At 46.7% G+C, this 16706-nt stretch overlaps 1 protein-coding gene across 2 annotated transcripts in view; it reads right to left on the bottom strand.

The window, feature by feature from the left end:
- NSMCE2 (NSE2 SUMO ligase component of SMC5/6 complex) overlaps positions 1–15175 on the bottom strand; it is a 29938-nt gene extending 14763 nt beyond the window's left edge. Inside the window, exons 1-2 of one of the 2 annotated variants that reach the window (XM_068125495.2) lie at positions 14878–15155; positions 12622–12759 (exon numbers count right to left, since the gene is read on the bottom strand). Coding sequence is in view for 1 of the 2 variants with exons in the window: in XM_068125494.2 (XP_067981595.2) it covers positions 14878–15004 (127 nt within the window). In the remaining variant the exon portion in view is untranslated. Of the gene's footprint in view, positions 1–12621; positions 12760–14877 lie in introns of both variants that reach the window. The other variant, XM_068125494.2, reaches the window with a different exon arrangement.
- Positions 15176–16706: the final 1531 nt, after the last annotated feature.

Genomic DNA, 16706 nt, shown 5'->3' with positions numbered 1-16706 from the left:
TCGTTAATTTACCCGACAGCGCAGGTTTAGCGATCGTTAATTTACCCGACAGTGCAGGTTTAGCAATCGTTAATTTACCCGATCGTAAATTTACCCGACAGCGCAGGTTTAGCGATCGTTAATTTACCCGACAGTGCAGGTTTAGCGATCGTTAATTTACCCGACAGCGCAGGTTTGCGATCGTTAATCTACCCGACAGCACAGGTTTAGCGATCGTTAATTTACCCGACAGCGCAGGTTTGGCGATCGTTAATCTACCCGACAGCACCACAGGTTTAGCGATCGTTAATTTACCCGACAGCGCAGGTTTAGCGATCGTTAATCTACCCGACAGCGCAGGTTTAGCGATCATTAATTTACCCGACAGCGCAGGTTTAGTGATCGTTAATCTACCCGACAGCTCAGGTTTAGCGATCGTTAATTTACCAGACAGCTCAGGTTTAGCGATCGTTAATTTACCAGACAGTGCAGGTTTAGCGATCGTTAATCTACCCGACAGCGCAGGTTTAGCGATCGTTAAGCTACCCAACAGCGCAGGTTTAGCGATCGTTAATTTACCCGACAGCGCAGGTTTAGTGATTGTTAATCTACCCGACAGCGCAGGTTTAGCGATCGCTAATTTACCAGACAGCGCAGGTTTAGCGATCGTCAATTTACCCAACAGCGCAGGTTTAGCGATCGTTAATTTACCTGACAGCGCAGGTTTAGCGATCGTTAATCTCCCCGACAGCACAGGTTTAGCGATCGTTAATCTACCCGACAGCACAGGTTTAGCGATGGTTAATTTACCAGACAGAGCAGGTTTAGCGATGGTTAATTTTCCGTAATTTATCCGACGGAGCAGGTTTGGCGATCGTTAATTTACCCCACAGATCGGGTTTAACGATCGTTAATTTACCCGACAGATAGGGTTTAGCAATCGTTCATTTACCCGACAGCGCAGGTTTAGTGATCGTTAATTTACCTGACAGATCGGGTTTAGCTATCGTTAATTTGCCCCACAGATCAGGTTTAGCAATCGTTAATTGACTCGACAGATCGGGTTTCGCGATCGATAATTTACGCGATAGATCAGGTTTTGCGATGGTTAATTTACCCCACAGATGGTCCAAACAGTTTCCCCATTTCGATAGGAGACGATACACACACTTCCGAGTGCATGCCATGAGCTATCAATTTCCTAGCCAAAATATCACAAACAAATATCTTGTAAATTTCACGTTACAAAATATCTGGTTTCAAAAGATATAATTTCAGAATTGTGTATGGAAATTGGAATATACCAAATGACAAAACTACAAATGCCGAATCCATGAATGTCACGGGCGGAAACCCTCACATCATTTCCTCACTCTGCTTTAAACTGTATATTTTCATTCCAAATAGCATCATTCCAATTATAAATGAATACTTTACCACAAATATAACAAAATAAAATGTTACAAATACTCGTGATGTTCATGTATATTGTCCGATCTGACATGATAACCAATACAGACTCATCTGTCGGTGAGAAAGGGCGGATATGAAACACTTACAAATAGGAAATCAAAATCATAATTCTATTGTGAGATTTATGAAACTCCCCATTCACCTTTCGGATGGATAAAAGCAGCACCGTTTGGGTGGAAACTAAAAACCACAGTTGTAGGGAGATATCAAACCAGCGAATGTTCGTGATTGTGCGTTTACTTTCGGATCGGGACGAAGATAACTACTTCCAGGACTGGCTCTGTCTTCAAATCAACACAAAACTCTCGTAACTCAAGTCCGTGTCGAGCCCGGTACACTCCGCCGGCAACGGCAGAATATTAGCCAGTAGGCCAGGCGGACAGCTCTGGAAGCTGGAAGAAGCCGAAAGCAATAATATCCCAATCAATCTATGATTGCCTTTATTTTTACTTACTGGTAGAGAAAGGGAAAAAACCCTTTTGATCATACATCTTCGTGGGAGAGAAATGGATTATTAGTCCAGGGGCCAATACTGATATTTTAACAAATTGGTACCACCCAAGGTCAGCAAACAATTTTGGTATTTTTGTCTTCCTACATGTCTCTAGTTTATATTTTGGTATGATAACCCTGCCTATCTAGTAGCTCAATGATAGTTATCACTCTGTAAACAAACCCACCTCCATATAATCTGGAAGTTGAATTTTAGGGGAGAGGGGTAGCATTTTTGCTTACGACTTCAGCTCTACTGAACATATTGTTGCGGATCTCCGACGTCGGCTCTCCCCTTATCAAGGGGGGGTTAATCCCCTTGTCTTTTTATCTGGCCGACGCGAGTCCTGGAAGTTATAACGTTCCTTCCGGTCGGTGGTAAATAGGGTTGTTGGTCGATTTTTTGTCCTATTACCTAATTACTACCACCGACCGTAAAGCAAGGAAATAACTCCTGCTCGAACCACGGATATTGATGGGATATGCCGAGCGGATAGCAATCCGCGATCCGAGCTGTTAACAGGTGACTAGACCCGATTGTAGCGGTTCCTAATCGTGCCACGCTTACCCAGAAAAGACTAGGACGATCGGATAAGAGGAAACCAGAAAGAACAAGGCAATTTATTAACAAATGTACAGAAAGAAGAGGAAACGAAAGAAATGTACATCAAAGAAAGAGGAAGGAAAAGCACACAGGGCAGTTTTAATTTCAGTCTTATCTTATTCCCTGGACAAGCGGGCCCGTCTCACATACAGACACTCACATGGGGATTGTAGATGAACAGGTTGACAGGTCACCAGCGCATCCAGGCTCCAGTCCGGCTCCGGTCCAGGCGATGGAAAACCCGGCAGGCAGCTCTTAAACAGTGTAACGCGAACGGACAATTATATCACGGGGGGGGGGGGAAGGCTGGTATCCTGGTGGCGTACGTAATATTTGCACGACTCACGCCAAACGCCCCCTCTCCAATGTCCTGTACGCAAGCGCCAATTGTGCAAGTCCTGTCCTTTCCGCACCGTCCTAAGGTCGACCTTCGCACCTTCCTCCAAATCGCAGCAGTCCTGGACAGTCCTCTGAAAGGGCTTTGTGCGCTCGCTTTTATAATCCAGCCAGCGATCGCTCCGCAAGCCCAAAAGCCACGCCTATCAGGCGATGTCACTTCAGCCCTGGTTGGCTGGTTAGGTCTTACCGGCCCTGCCCGAACGGCTGGGTGACGTGGCCACACCTTCTCCCTGGCGCTCCGCCCCCTTTTTCCGGGCCTCACCTCATGGCTTATGGCGGCGTTTGGGCGGAAGCCCAACGAGGTTGCAAACGCTGCTGGCAAGGCACGTAACAAATTGGGTGGGCCATGGGGCACAGACAGGAGGGCGCGTAATGGCGTCGCTAGGAGGGAGGCTGGCAAAATGGACGGAATGAACGAAAAGGGGGCCTATTCTTATTTGATTGACACAACGCAGATTCAACTATTGGGAAAAGCCTTATCTAACACATACTAAGAAATAACTGATGTCCTTTGGTGACCTACGTGTCGCTTGTGGCCTATCTCTGGGGTGCTACCTTTAACCTTTAATGATGTGATATTTACAAGAAAGTGTGGGTTCTCAAAACCGCAACAATATTTTGACAAATTATGATTCATTGTGAAGCTACATCATATACCTACACAACTGTAATCCAATTTACACCTTTAATTATCAGGTGACTTCCTCGGAGGTCAAAAGGTCACGTTTCATTTGCAAAAGCGAAAATTTAGCGTGTTTTTGTTTTCAACTGATCTGATTACTATTTCGTGATATGTAGATGCTGAAATTATTTCACAATGTATATATAGGACATTGTGGATGATTTTAATAACCTAGCATTCACAAAACTTCAACAATTAAATTTATATTAACCCTTTTTATGCAAGCATTGTTTCTTCGATTTCCGAAAAATTTAGTCATTGCCTGTAAACAAACCCGCCCCCATATAATCTCTGTTTCAATAATGTACAAAAATATTCAAATTGTCTAATAAGCCATTGTACTTGTTGTGAACAGCAGCTAGGTAATGCTCATACATTATAATCTTGTTATTTGAAGTGCATTTAGACTACAAACAGTTTCTTTCTTGTCAATGGGACAAACTTAGTCTGTGTCACAATCGTCCACATCACTATCATTCAGCTCTATTTGTTCTAGTTCATTTGCTTGGTTGCTGCAGGTTTGCAGCTTACACATAATAATAATAATAATAATAATAATGCATTTATTTTATATAGCGCTTTTCAGGGAGCCCAAAGACGCTTTGACAGAGTGCAAAACATAATGCATTAAAAAAAAAAAAAACACCTTTAGAGGCCATTTTCCCCGCAAGCGGGGGTTGGCCTTTTTCGGGGACCGTGGTTGTTGTTGTTTTTTGGGTCCCCTTTTTGAAGCAATGTTTTACGGCCGGATGCCCTTCCTGCCGCCAACCCTTTTTGTCGCCTTTTTACGACAAACAGGGAATTACCAGTGAACTGGTACTCAATTTGCCGACCTCGGAAGGATGACAGGCTGAGTCAACCCCCCTGGCGTTAATTGAGCGATCGACCGGGATTCTAACCCAGGATCCTAGGATCCTAAGCTGGCACCCTAGCCGAGAGCCCAACACCAGGCTGCAAAACATAATGCATAGCAAAACATAAAAACAATTGCAAAAAAAGAAGAATCAATAGGGAAATATTCAAAGCACAAAGGAGGGAGAAGGAGAGGAGATAGTCAGGGGTTAGATAAAAACCACCGTTTAGAGGCCATTTTTCCCCGCAAAGCAGGGGTTGGCCTTTTTCGGGGACCGTAGTTGTTGTTGTTTTTTGGTCCCCTTTTTGAAGCTAGGGGTTAGATGCTGTGGGTTAAATGTTGAATGCAGTGTTGAACAGGTGGGTCTTGAGTGATGTTTTGAATGTGGTGAGTGAGGAGGAGTCTCTGATGGTGTGAGGTAGTGAGTTCCAGAGGGTGGGAGCAGCGATGGAGAAGGCCCATCCTGTCCCCCCAGGATCTAAATTTGGTCCGGATGGGGGGGGGGTCAGGAGGTTGGTACCAGCAGAGCGGAGGTTGCGGGTGGGAGTGTGTCTGGAGAGGAGGTCAGCCAGGTAGGATGGGGCCAGGTTATGGAGGGCTATGTCTGTCAAGCATGTCTGGTCACATGTCTGTGCATTTCAGACCATTTCCAAGGAGATTTTTGATTTCCGGTTCCTCGGGCGAGTGAAGCGTACTTTGAGCTCTCCACGGCATCGAAGTTTAAGTGTTTTCCCATTCTTGTCTTTGTCAAATTTCCACTGGTTATTTTTCTGTGTACGTGTTATTGTGTGTTTCTGGTTGGTATTGGTTTGTAATTCGTACAAACTTGTGTGTAGTTAATCGTTTTCTGAGTCGTACCTCGTGCGCGGCCTGGTAACTTGGGGCTTCCCTCCCCCGTCAGTGTTTTGTCGGTTTGGGTTATTTCCTCCGCTGCATTGCTTGTTTCTTTTATTTTATTTTCTCCCCCTCACCTCACCTCCCTAGACAAAGAATTCTATATTGATTCTTTCTCCCCTCCCGGACACGTTTGTTCGCTCTCCTCCTCGTCTCGGCTTGTGCCCCGCCCCCTGTATCTCGTTTCTCTCCCGCCTCTGCTCCTTCCTTCTCAAATCCACGTTCTCGCTTGGAGACTTTTCCCAGATTGTTTTTCATGGTTTTCATGGTTCTGTTTGGATATTGTTGGAATATGTTTAAACTGCAGCCGTGATGCTGACGACGCCCCCCCCCCCCCCCCCCCAGAATTTCCATGTTTTAAACGTTTCCCAGTGTGTACCCTGGTCAGAATAGGTACACCGTATCCCTGCGTGTCGTAAGAGACGACTAAGAGGGTTGGCGTCAGGAAGGGCATCCGGCCATAAAAAACATTGCCTCAAAAAGAGAACCATGACAATTACAACTACATATTGGGGCAGGGTGCAGCCCGAAGTGGAGATCGGTTTCTGAGGTTTGGGACATGGAATGTAGGGACAATGACAGGGAGATCAGGAGAAGTGGTGGAAGTATTGGTCAGAAGAAGAGTGGACATATGTTGTGTGCAAGAGACGAGATGGAAGGGAAGTGGTGTGAGAATGGTGAAGGGTAGGCAGGGACAGAAATACAAGTTTGTGTGGCAAGGGTGCCCAGAGGGCGTGAATGGTGTTGGTGTCCTGTTTTCTGAGGAGTTTGTAGACAGTGTGGTGAGTGTGATTAGAGTGAGTGATAGGTTGATGATGGTGAAAATGATGATTGGAAAGCTCTTGGTGAACGTCATCTCGGGATATGCTCCGCAGGTTGGTCGAAGCAATGAAGAGAAGGACAAGTTCTGGTGTGCGATAGAGAAGCTGATGGAAAACGTGAAAGATGAAGAGGTTGTTGTGGTGGGAGGAGACCTGAATGGACATGTGGGAAGGAGTATGGATGGTTTTGAGGGAGTTCATGGGGGTTACGGATATGGTGTGAGAAATGGAGAAGGTGAAAGGATTTTGGAGTTTGCTGATGGAGCTGATTTGTTGATTTGTAATACTCAGTTCCAGAAAGAGGATAATAAGCTTGTTACATACACGTCAGGTGGGTCGACGACAACCGTTGACTACCTGATGGTGCGTAGGCGAGATAGGGGGCACCTCCGGGACACAAAGGTGATCCCGGGGGAGGAGGCTGTTTCACAGCACCACTTGGTTGTCTGCGACATAAAAATGAAAGGTGCGAGGAGAGCTCGGCGGGTGAAGTACCAACCAAGAATGAAGGTGTGGAGGTTGAAAGAGGTGACAGTAAGGGAGGCATTAAAAGAGAGGCTGAGTAGGGTAGAAGATGATGTGGTTGAGCTTGAAAGTGGTTGGATGTCAATGAAAGCTAGTCTGTTGGGAGCCGTTGGTGAGGTATGTGGATGGACAAAAGGACCACCGAGGCACTCGGAAACATGGTGGTGGGATGATGAAGTTGGAAAGAGGATTGACGAGAAGAGGAAGAAGTTCAAGGAGTGGCAGAAGGCGAAGGGTACGGGAGCAGAAACAGCAGAGCATGAAAGTTATAAGGCAGCCAGGAAGGCTGCAAAGAAAGAGGTAGCAAAGGCGCAGGAGGCATGTAGGAAAATGTTCGGAGAACGCTTGGATTCAGAAGAGGGTCAGAAAGCAGTATTCAGGATTGCAAAGCACATAGCGAAAGAGAGGTGTGACGTGATGGGGGTGAGTTGCTTGAAGGATGAAGTGGGACAAATCGTTGTCGACCCAGATGGAATTAAAGGAAGATGGAAAATATATATGGAAATGCTGTTGAATACAGAGAATGAATGGGATGGCAACATAGAGAGTAACCCAGTTTTAGGACCGGCAGAGAAGATAACTGAGAAGGAAGTTGAGGAAGCGATAACAGCAATGAAGAGTGGAAAAGAGGGAGGGCCGACGGGAGTTGTGGGAGATATGTTGAAGGCAGCAGGAAGTTGGGGGTGTGAAGAGAATGACAGAGATCTGTAATCTGGTGGTGAAAGAAGGCCGCATTCCAGTGGATTGGGAACCGAGTACCCTCGTCCCTCTATACAAGGGGAAAGGTGACCCTCTGGAATGTGGCTCGTACCGAGCGATAAAGTTATTGGAGCATGGAATGAAGGTATTGGAAAGGGTGTTGGAGAGGAGGATAAGGAAGAAAGTGAAGATCGACGAAATGCAGTTTGGATTTATGCCAGGAAGAGGAACGACAGATGCGCTTTTCATTGTGAGGCAGTTGCAGGAGAAGTACATGGAGAAGTGGAAGAAGTTGTTTTTTGGGTTTGTTGATCTGGAGAAAGCATTCGATAGGGTTCCACGCAAAGTATTGACATGGGCATTGAGGAAGTTAGGAGTGGAGGAATGGTTGATCAGAGTAGTGATGGCAATGTACAAAAGAGCGCGCACAGCTGTAAGGACGAAGGACGGGAACAGTGGTGAGTTTGAGGTGAAGGTGGGAGTGCATCAGGGGTCGGTACTAAGTCCACTACTATTTGTAGCTGTGATGGAGGTGCTGGCTCAGAACGTAAAGGAGGGTTTACCGTGGGAGTTGTTGTATGCAGATGATCTGGTGTTGATTGCGGAAAGTATGGATGGACTGAAGGAAAAGATGAACAAGTGGAAGGAATGTATGGAGACAAAAGGTCTGAAGGTGAATATTGGAAAGACGAAGGTGATGGCAAGTGGTAAAGCATGTGGTGAGGTGGAAAGAACTGGGAAGTGGCCGTGTGCTGTGTGCAGGAAGGGTGTCGGAGTGAACTCCATTCAATGTACAATGTGTGCTGAGTGGGTTCATCAAAAATGTAGTGGTCTGAGAGGGTCATTTACCAGTGTGGCAGCTACATTCAAATGTAAGGTGTGCACAGAGGGAGCTGCAGATGGAGGAAATGTTGAGTTGGATCTTGGAGACGGCGTGAAGCTGGAAGGTGTGAAAACATTTTGCTACCTCGGAGACATGCTGAATGGAGAAGGTGGATCAGACTCGGCAACGGTTGCTCGAGTGAGATGTGCATGGAAGAAGTTTCGAGAACTGAGTGGCGTGCTGATGAGGAGGAGAGTGTCGCTGAAGCTGAAGGGAAAGGTGTATGCTGCATGTGTGAGAAGTGTTATGATTTATGGGAGCGAGACATGGGTAATGAACGTCGAGCAGCAACGAAGGATGGAAAGGGTGGAAATGTGAATGGTTCGATGGATGTGCGGAGTATCGTTGAGAGAGAGGAAGACAAATGATGAATTGCGAAAGATGATGGGAATATTGCCTGTGATTGATGCTGTGAAGAGGAACAGGCTGAGATGGTTTGGTCATGTGTTGAGGAAGGATGAAAGTGACTGGTTGAGAAGAGTGATGGAAATTGATGTAGAAGGAAGTAGAGGACGGGGAAGACCGAGAAAGACTTGGCTAAAGATGGTGGAAGAAGAAATGCAGGCAAGGGGGTTAACGAGGAGAGATGCAGAAAATAGGGCAAAATGGAGAAGATTGTCATGGGGACCGCAAGGCTAACCCCCGCTCTAGCAGGGAAAATGGCCTTAAAATGCATGTTGCTGTTGTTGTCCAAGGCATGTGCAGATTGGTAATTTGCATGATCGTACACATGAGCAGGATAGCAGGTTCAACACAGCCTCTGGTGCAGGTGTACCTCACATCCACTCAATGGCCAGATCCCCATCATGTCCTGCCATTTGTGACAGCAAATACCAGATCACTGCCAAATGAAGTTACCAGGCGTTGGACTCTTGGTGAAGGATTATCACAATTATTCTCGCCAGTCAGCAGTGTCTCCAGGAATGTAGTAACTGGTTCAGGAATAATGCATTTTTCTGTGTCAGGTGGCCATGTTTGGGGTGCATCTTGCTTCTTGATGCTGTTTCTTAACACCATGGCCGCTTTTGTGATGACATCCTCTTCTGTGACAGCTCTTGCTGTCTGGAGATCCTGTTTTAACTTGTGGGCTTGTTTGACAAGAGCTCCAATTGATATACAGTCTGGATAGACAAGAATCTTACCCTTCTCATCAGAGACAAAGTGGAGTGATCCAGTGAAAGTACTCTCCAACTTTCGGCGGATGTATTTTTTGGTCGATGGCTTAATTTGTGCAATGCCAAGAGATTTCAGGGATTCTTCAAGCTTTGATGTGAGGTCCATCAATGGAAAAACATCAGGATGTGGCCAAAGGTCATTCCTGATGTACATGATGAGCTGCTCATATGCTTGTTCCACCGCTTTCTCATACTCTTGTTCTTCAAGGTCTTCACTCGTACTAAATGTGGCTGTCGTCTCTTCTTTTGTGTACAATCTATAGCAAGAGTTGCGGTATTGTCCCTCTGCTGCAACAAGGTATCGACTCACTGCTGCAAGAACTTTTTCATCAAATTTCCTAGTAGCTGCTTCACGAACTTTGGCATCAGCTCTTAACTCCAAACACTGTGTGAGGCGTTCTTGTGTACGTGTTCCTGGCAGGTATTTGCTTGAGCTGTTACAGAAGATGCATAGCCTTTCGTATACTCTTGAAGTACTTGGTGCATCTCTAGATGATTTTCTTGTACCAGTATCTTTAAGCCTTAACATCAGCACCTTGGTTCTGGATACCACGGTTTGTGATGGCTTCAAGAAGCTTTTTCATAGTGAATACACTGCGACATTTGCGATGATACTGAATCTGTGGTACTTCACTTTCTTCTGGGCCCCTGGCACCTCCAAGAGTGGAGTGTGTTTTCTTATTTCTGCCGCTCTAAGCAGGGTTTTCCAGGATTCAAGACCTTGCAGCGTTGCTAGCTCCGAATCATCGTCAGTGCAATGAATGATGCAGCTCATTTTTGCACGTTTCTGCGGTGTAGGATACTGGTCACAAGTTGGTAGATCCATTGTAGATATCTTAGTTCTTCACCAATATACTGCATATCACCTCTGCAAGGAAAGCAAGGCACAAGACATATTTCATTTAGCATTTACTAGTCACAATTGCATTTACTAGCCTGGTGTTGGCTTAGCGGTTAGGGTGCTAGGAGGATCCCAGGATCCTAGGATCCTTAGCTTGGGATCCTACGATCCTGGGTTCGAATCCCGGTCGATCGCTGAATTAACGCCAGGGGGGTTGACTCAGCCTGTCATCCTTCCGAGGTCGGCCAATTGAGTACCAGCTTACTGGGATGAATGATCACGGTGTGTACCCCGATTTAGAATAGGTACACCGTATCCCTGCGCATCGTCAGAGCGTGACCTAGGGTTGGCGTCAGGAAAGGCATCCGGCCATAAAAACATTGCCTCAAACAGGGAACCATGATTGTCATGGGGCCCGCAAGGCTAACCCCCGCTCTAGCGGGGAAAATGGCCTTTTAAAAAAACGATCATTCATTCATTTACTAGTCACAATATTATTTTAGTATCATAATGCTCTATTTAAAGCAGGTTTCACATTTGTACAGACAATGACAAAAAATTTCGGAAATCGAAGAAATAATGCTTGCATAAAAAAGGGTTAACATAGGGTTAATTGTTGAAGTTTTGTGAATGATATGTTATTTTAAATCTACAATGTATTATCTATACATTATGAAATAATTTCAGCATCTACATATCACGAAATAGTAATAAGATCAGTTGAAAATAAAAACACTCTTAATTTTCGCTTTTGCAATTCAAACATGACCTTTTGACCACTGAGGAAATCACCTGACAACTAAAGATGAAAATATAATAGTTGTGTCGATATATCATGTAGCTTCACAATGAATTATAATTTGTAAAAGTATGTTCAGTAGAACTGAAGTTATAAGCAAAAATGCTACCCCTCTCCCCTAAAATTCAACTTCCAGATTACATGCGGGTGGGTTTGTTCACAGAGTGATAACTATCATTAAGCTACTAGATAGGCAGGGTTATCATACCAAAATATAAACGAGAGACATGTAGGAAGACAAAAATACCAAAATTGTTTGCTGACCTTGGGTGGTACCAAAATCTGTATTGGTCCCTGGACTATATTGCGTCTACAGACTTCTCGGAGTGGTGTTCGTGACTTTATTTAATTTCCACACACGTTTAACAACTAAAATGTGATACGCTCCACAAACTACTCTTAACCTGAACCAAATTTCAAAATTGAAACTGTGGCATTGAGCTTAACAGCTGTTCCAACCGCTAAGAAAAAGTCTTCATTTACTAAAAACGTGTTTCCAAGCGTCTCCCACCGGTGTTTAGTATAAGCGTTACTAGTGGATTGTCTCTATGCAACTAGCGACATCGACGAAGTTGCAACGGATAATATTGTTGCGGTTCTGTGAACCGGCCTCGACGGCAATCGCAACCAACATACAGGTCCCGAGTTAGTTATCTCGCAAGTATTCCTTCAGATAGCCCTTGCCCTTGGTCTAGTGGGTCTCGCGGGACTGTATACGTTTCAGTTTAACTAGGTTTTTCCTTTGTTTCTCCATTTGCTTAAAAACCCAAGAAGTCCAAACTAAAAGCATGAGTGCTATTTACTGCCATTTCCAGCAATCAGCAGTATCATTTTCACTTGTGACAAATTAGCAGAAACAACAGCTATGCTTTTACAACCCGAGCCGGATGAGTACATTGGGCTTCCCGCTGCATTTCCTGTAAGGCAACCGGCTAAACCTTCCGATGGATTTCCCGAGAGCCGTGCAACCGTAAAGCGCAAGCTGCTATATAAACGCCGCTATATAAACGCCGCATTTGCGATGCTAAGTGTGGTTGATTGCCAGACGATTTCTGGATAATCAGCTCATGGAGATCCTGGAGGAGGTGCCCTCAGTGCATGAGGAGACACGGGACGGAGCCAGGCAGAGCGGAGCCAAGCTGTGGGACGAGGCTGGCAGAATGTAACTCTGGGGGAGAGATCAATCCCGTCACTCTGTAGAGCGCATTGCGGAGACAGGAGAGGGGGCGGTGGGGGGAGACGGGAATGGGGTGAGGGAGGGACTTGGACTGCGAGTTCCGCTTGACGGATCCTGTTTAGATCAGGCACGCATCTAGGGATTGAAACCGTTAGAAAGCGTCACGCCAGGTAAATGGGGGGATTTGGTTGGTTGACCAATTGGCATTCCGGTTGCCTGACCAATTGGCATTCCGGTTGCCGAGCAGGAATTGATGGTAAACCCGAAACCAGTGGCCGTAACAATATTATGCAAAAAAAAAAAAGAAGAATATAAACGGTCTTACCTGTCTTTGTATTTGAACATTATGTCTCCAAAATGTAGAGGGTCCTGATATGGGCACTGTGTACGATTTGTGGCTGAAAAGCGTCGGTACGGCATCATGTTTCAGCAATTTCCAAGTCTCGTTTCCCAGGTCGTGAGCCTGTTGATCAAATATGAACGCTGACAGCTTGAAGTGGTCTTCGCAAACGGCACGATATTTTGAATGAACATACTGTTGCAGATCTCCCGAAGCCCGTTCCCATTACAAGTGGGAAAATTAAACACATTTTTTCCCCCTAGGTCTTTGGGTTCGCGAGCCCGAATCGCCACTTCCGGGCAAACGTGAAAAAGGGTATCGGGACAAATTCACACGTACCTTTAACCCACGCTGCTACGAAAGCGGGGATCGAACCTCGCACAAGCCACGCTTAATAGAGTACGCCCGAGTGGTATGCGTATCACATGACTCGTGCTGTTACTTTTATTGGAACCCGATTCGAGCGGTTTTATTCGTACCATGCGAAGCCAATGGATGGAAGGGACAGGACGGTCAAATCAGAGGAAGAACACAATTTATTTACAATGTACAATGATTCAGAATGAAGGAGGAAACGGCACACAGAGCAGAGCTTAATCAATCTTACTTATCCAGACACGGGCCCACTCACGCACACGGGGAGAATAAGAGAAGAATGTTCGTGCGCCAAGTGTGCTTCGCCGTCGGTCGCTCCCGGACAGCTCGCGGGGCGAAGCCCTCGGATGTTCACAGCACGTAGCAGGCGAAGGCAGGCACGAGGAAATCGCGCGTCTGTGGCCCGGCGCGGGTCGTCCTCTCGAGCGCGCGATTAAATACAGCGCAGAGCGCAGGGCACGGGGCACGGGGAAAGTTCGTGTACAATAGGCAATTCAATTCGCTTGTTCTGCAGCTCCACTCGCGTTCTCAAGCTCAACCCAACTCACTCTCACAGGGAACTGTAACTCGTCTCACAGGGAACTGTAATTCAGCACACGACTCTGACTCATCTCCCGTCTCTCTCCTCAACTGCACTGCCAACTCAACTCAACTCACCGGGAACTCAACTGAGGACTTCTCTCAACTCGCGCACAACTCATCATCTCATCGGCAACTCAACTCTTTCTCAACTGTTCTCACCGGGAACTCACGTGCACACGACTCTGACCGACCTGACTGAGTTGGGGGGGTTCGGAGCAGGGTTTTATGGCTGCGCCCCGGCCTGACTCAAATGTTCCAAACCCCGCCTCTGGTCGTCGTGGTTAGCCACTCCCCTCGAGCCCTGATTGGCGGCTCGTGCTTACCGACCACTCCTCCTGCCGCGCCTCCCTTTGGCCTCGGTAAACTTGTTCAGGCCTGCCGCGTGGCATTTCAGCGCCAAAAGAACACCTAAGCTCACTGGCCTCCTCAACGCAAGACTAAACACAGGAAGGGACTACGCTTACATTCACTAAGAAATAACTGAACTATCGCGAGGCTTCATGTTGTGGTGTGTCTACCTACGAGGGGGAATTAACCTTTATTCAAAAACCAAAACAATACGTTTTAATGTTGAATTTGGTTGTTCCTAGATTTTCTTATACGAATCTGCGGCCTGGAAGTAGCCATTGTACTCTACGCTAGCGAATCTGCGGCCTGGAAGTAACCGTTGCAAGATACTTTAACGAATCTACGGCCTGGAAGTAGCCGTTGTAAGATACTTTAACGAATCTGTGGCCTGGAAGTAGCCGTTGTAAGATACTTTAACGAATCTACGGCCTGGAAGTAACCGTTGTAAGATACTTTAACGAATCTGCGGCCTGGAAGTAGCCGTTGTAAGATACTTTAACGAATCTGCGGCCTGTAAGTAGCCGTTGTAAGATACTTTAACGAATCTGCGGCCTGGAAGTAGCCGTTGTAAGATACTTTAACGAATCTGCGGTCTGGAAGTAGCCGTTTACCCTACTTTAACAAATCTGCGGCCTGGAAGTAGCCGTTGTACGATACTTTAACAATCTGCGGCCTGGAAGTAGCCGTTGTACTCTACTTTACCGAATCTGCGGCCTGGAAGTAGCCGTTGTACTCTACTTACGAATCTACGGCCTGGAAGTAGCCGTTGTACTCTACCCCACGGATGGATGTTTTCTACCACAAAAACACTGTTTAATTACATGAAACGATACACCTTATGAAGCACAATGGGTGTAAAAGATAAATATTTTATAACCGGTTAGAGATTTTAAAACAAGGCAAAATGAGTGTGCGCGATGCTGAAAATGCACAAACCGTTATAATCGATGAAATCCAGGGTGACGCTAGTCAGGGTCTCGATGACGTTCTCCGAGTCACGTTGACATAGCCGTAACGAGTCCAAAGCGTCCTCTTTGATGGTCGACGGCCTTGAATTTGCCATTCCACGAACCCACACCTCCGTACACTACAATTCGACGCAACTTGATTTTATTCCTACTTCCGGGTGGAGCCTTTGTCAGGTGCAAGGGAAAACATGTAATCTATGTTTTTAATGTAAAGAGGTACAACCTTTCACTCGTACAATGCCATCTGTGCACTTCCTGAGACCAATGTCTGGGATTGGCAAAAACGCAAAAATTAACGTCTGAAACACTATCGCGAACTATATCGCCATGGACATTAAATGTACCACAAGGAGACAAGCCAATTGCGGCCAACAATGCCTGTGCAAACTCGGAGTCAAGATCATATTTCACTCAATCTATGGGTTTATCCACTGAGATTCACTCGAAGGGGACGTGAATGGAGTTGAGTGGAGTGGAGTGGAGTGGAGTGGAGTGGAGTGGAGTGGAATGTAGTGGAATGGACTGGAGTGGCGGAGAAGGATGGATGTGTGGTGGAGGAGAATGGATGTGGTGGAGGAGAAGAATGGATGTGGGGTGGAGAAGAAGAATGGATGTGGGGTGGAGGAGAAGAATGGATGTGGGGTGGAGAAGAATGGATGTGGGGTGGAGAAGAATGGATGTGGGGTGGAGAAGAATGGATGTGGGGTGGAGAAGAATGGATGTGGGGTGGAGAAGAATGGATGTGGGGTGGAGAAGAATGGATGTGGGGTGGAGAAGAATGGATGTGGGGTGGAGAAGAAGAATGGATGTGGGGTGGAGAAGAATGGATGTGGGGTGGAGAAGAATGGATGTGTGGTGGAGGAGAAGAATGGATGTGTGGTGGAGGAGAAGAATGGATGTGTGGTGGAGGAGAAGAATGGATGTGTGGTGGAGGAGAAGAATGGATGTGTGGTGGAGGAGAAGAATGGATGTGGGGTGGAGAAGAATGGATGTGGGGTGGAGAAGAATGGATGTGTGGTGGAGGAGAAGAATGGATGTGTGGTGGAGAAGAATGGATGTGGGGTGGAGAAGAATGGATGTGGGGTGAAGAAGAATGGATGTGGGGTGGAGGAGAACGATGGATGTGGGGTGGAGGAGAAGGATGGATGTGGGGTGGAGGAGAAGGATGATTGTGCGGTGGAGAAGAATGGATGTGGGGTGGAGGAGAAGGATGGATGTGGGGTGGAGGAGAAGAATGGATGTGGGGTGGAGAAGAATGGATGTGGGGTGGAGAAGAATGGATGTGGGGTGGAGAAGAATGGATGTGGGGTGGAGAAGGAGGATGATTGTGGGGTGGAGAAGAATGGATGTGGGGTGGAGAAGGATGGATGTGGGGTGGGGAAGGATGGATGTGGGGTGGGGAAGGATGGATGAAGGGTGGATGTGGGGTGGGGAAGGATGGATGAAGGGTGGATGTGGGGTGGGGAAGGATGGACGTGGGGTGGGGAAGGATGGATGAAGGGTGGATGTGGGGTGGGGAAGGATGGATGAAGGGTGGATGTGGGGTGGAGGAGGATGATTGTGGGTGGAGAAGGATGATTGTGGGGTGGAGAAGGATGATTGTGGGGTGGAGAAGGATGATTGTGGGTGGAGAAGGATGATTGTGGGGTGGAGAAGGATGATTGTGGGTGGAGAAGGATGATTGTGGATGGAGAAGGATGATTGTGGGGTGGAGAAGGATGATTGTGGGTGGAGAAGGATGATTGTGGGTGGAGAAGGATGATTGTGGGTGGAGAAGGATGATTGTGGGGTGGAGAA

The sequence above is a fragment of the Myxine glutinosa genome, chromosome 8, assembly GCF_964187855.1.
Source record: "Myxine glutinosa chromosome 8, kmMyxGlut1.1, whole genome shotgun sequence".
NCBI lineage: Eukaryota > Metazoa > Chordata > Myxini > Myxiniformes > Myxinidae > Myxine > Myxine glutinosa.
Note: the sequence above shows the minus strand (reverse complement) of the source record. Positions and strands in the feature narration are given on the sequence as shown.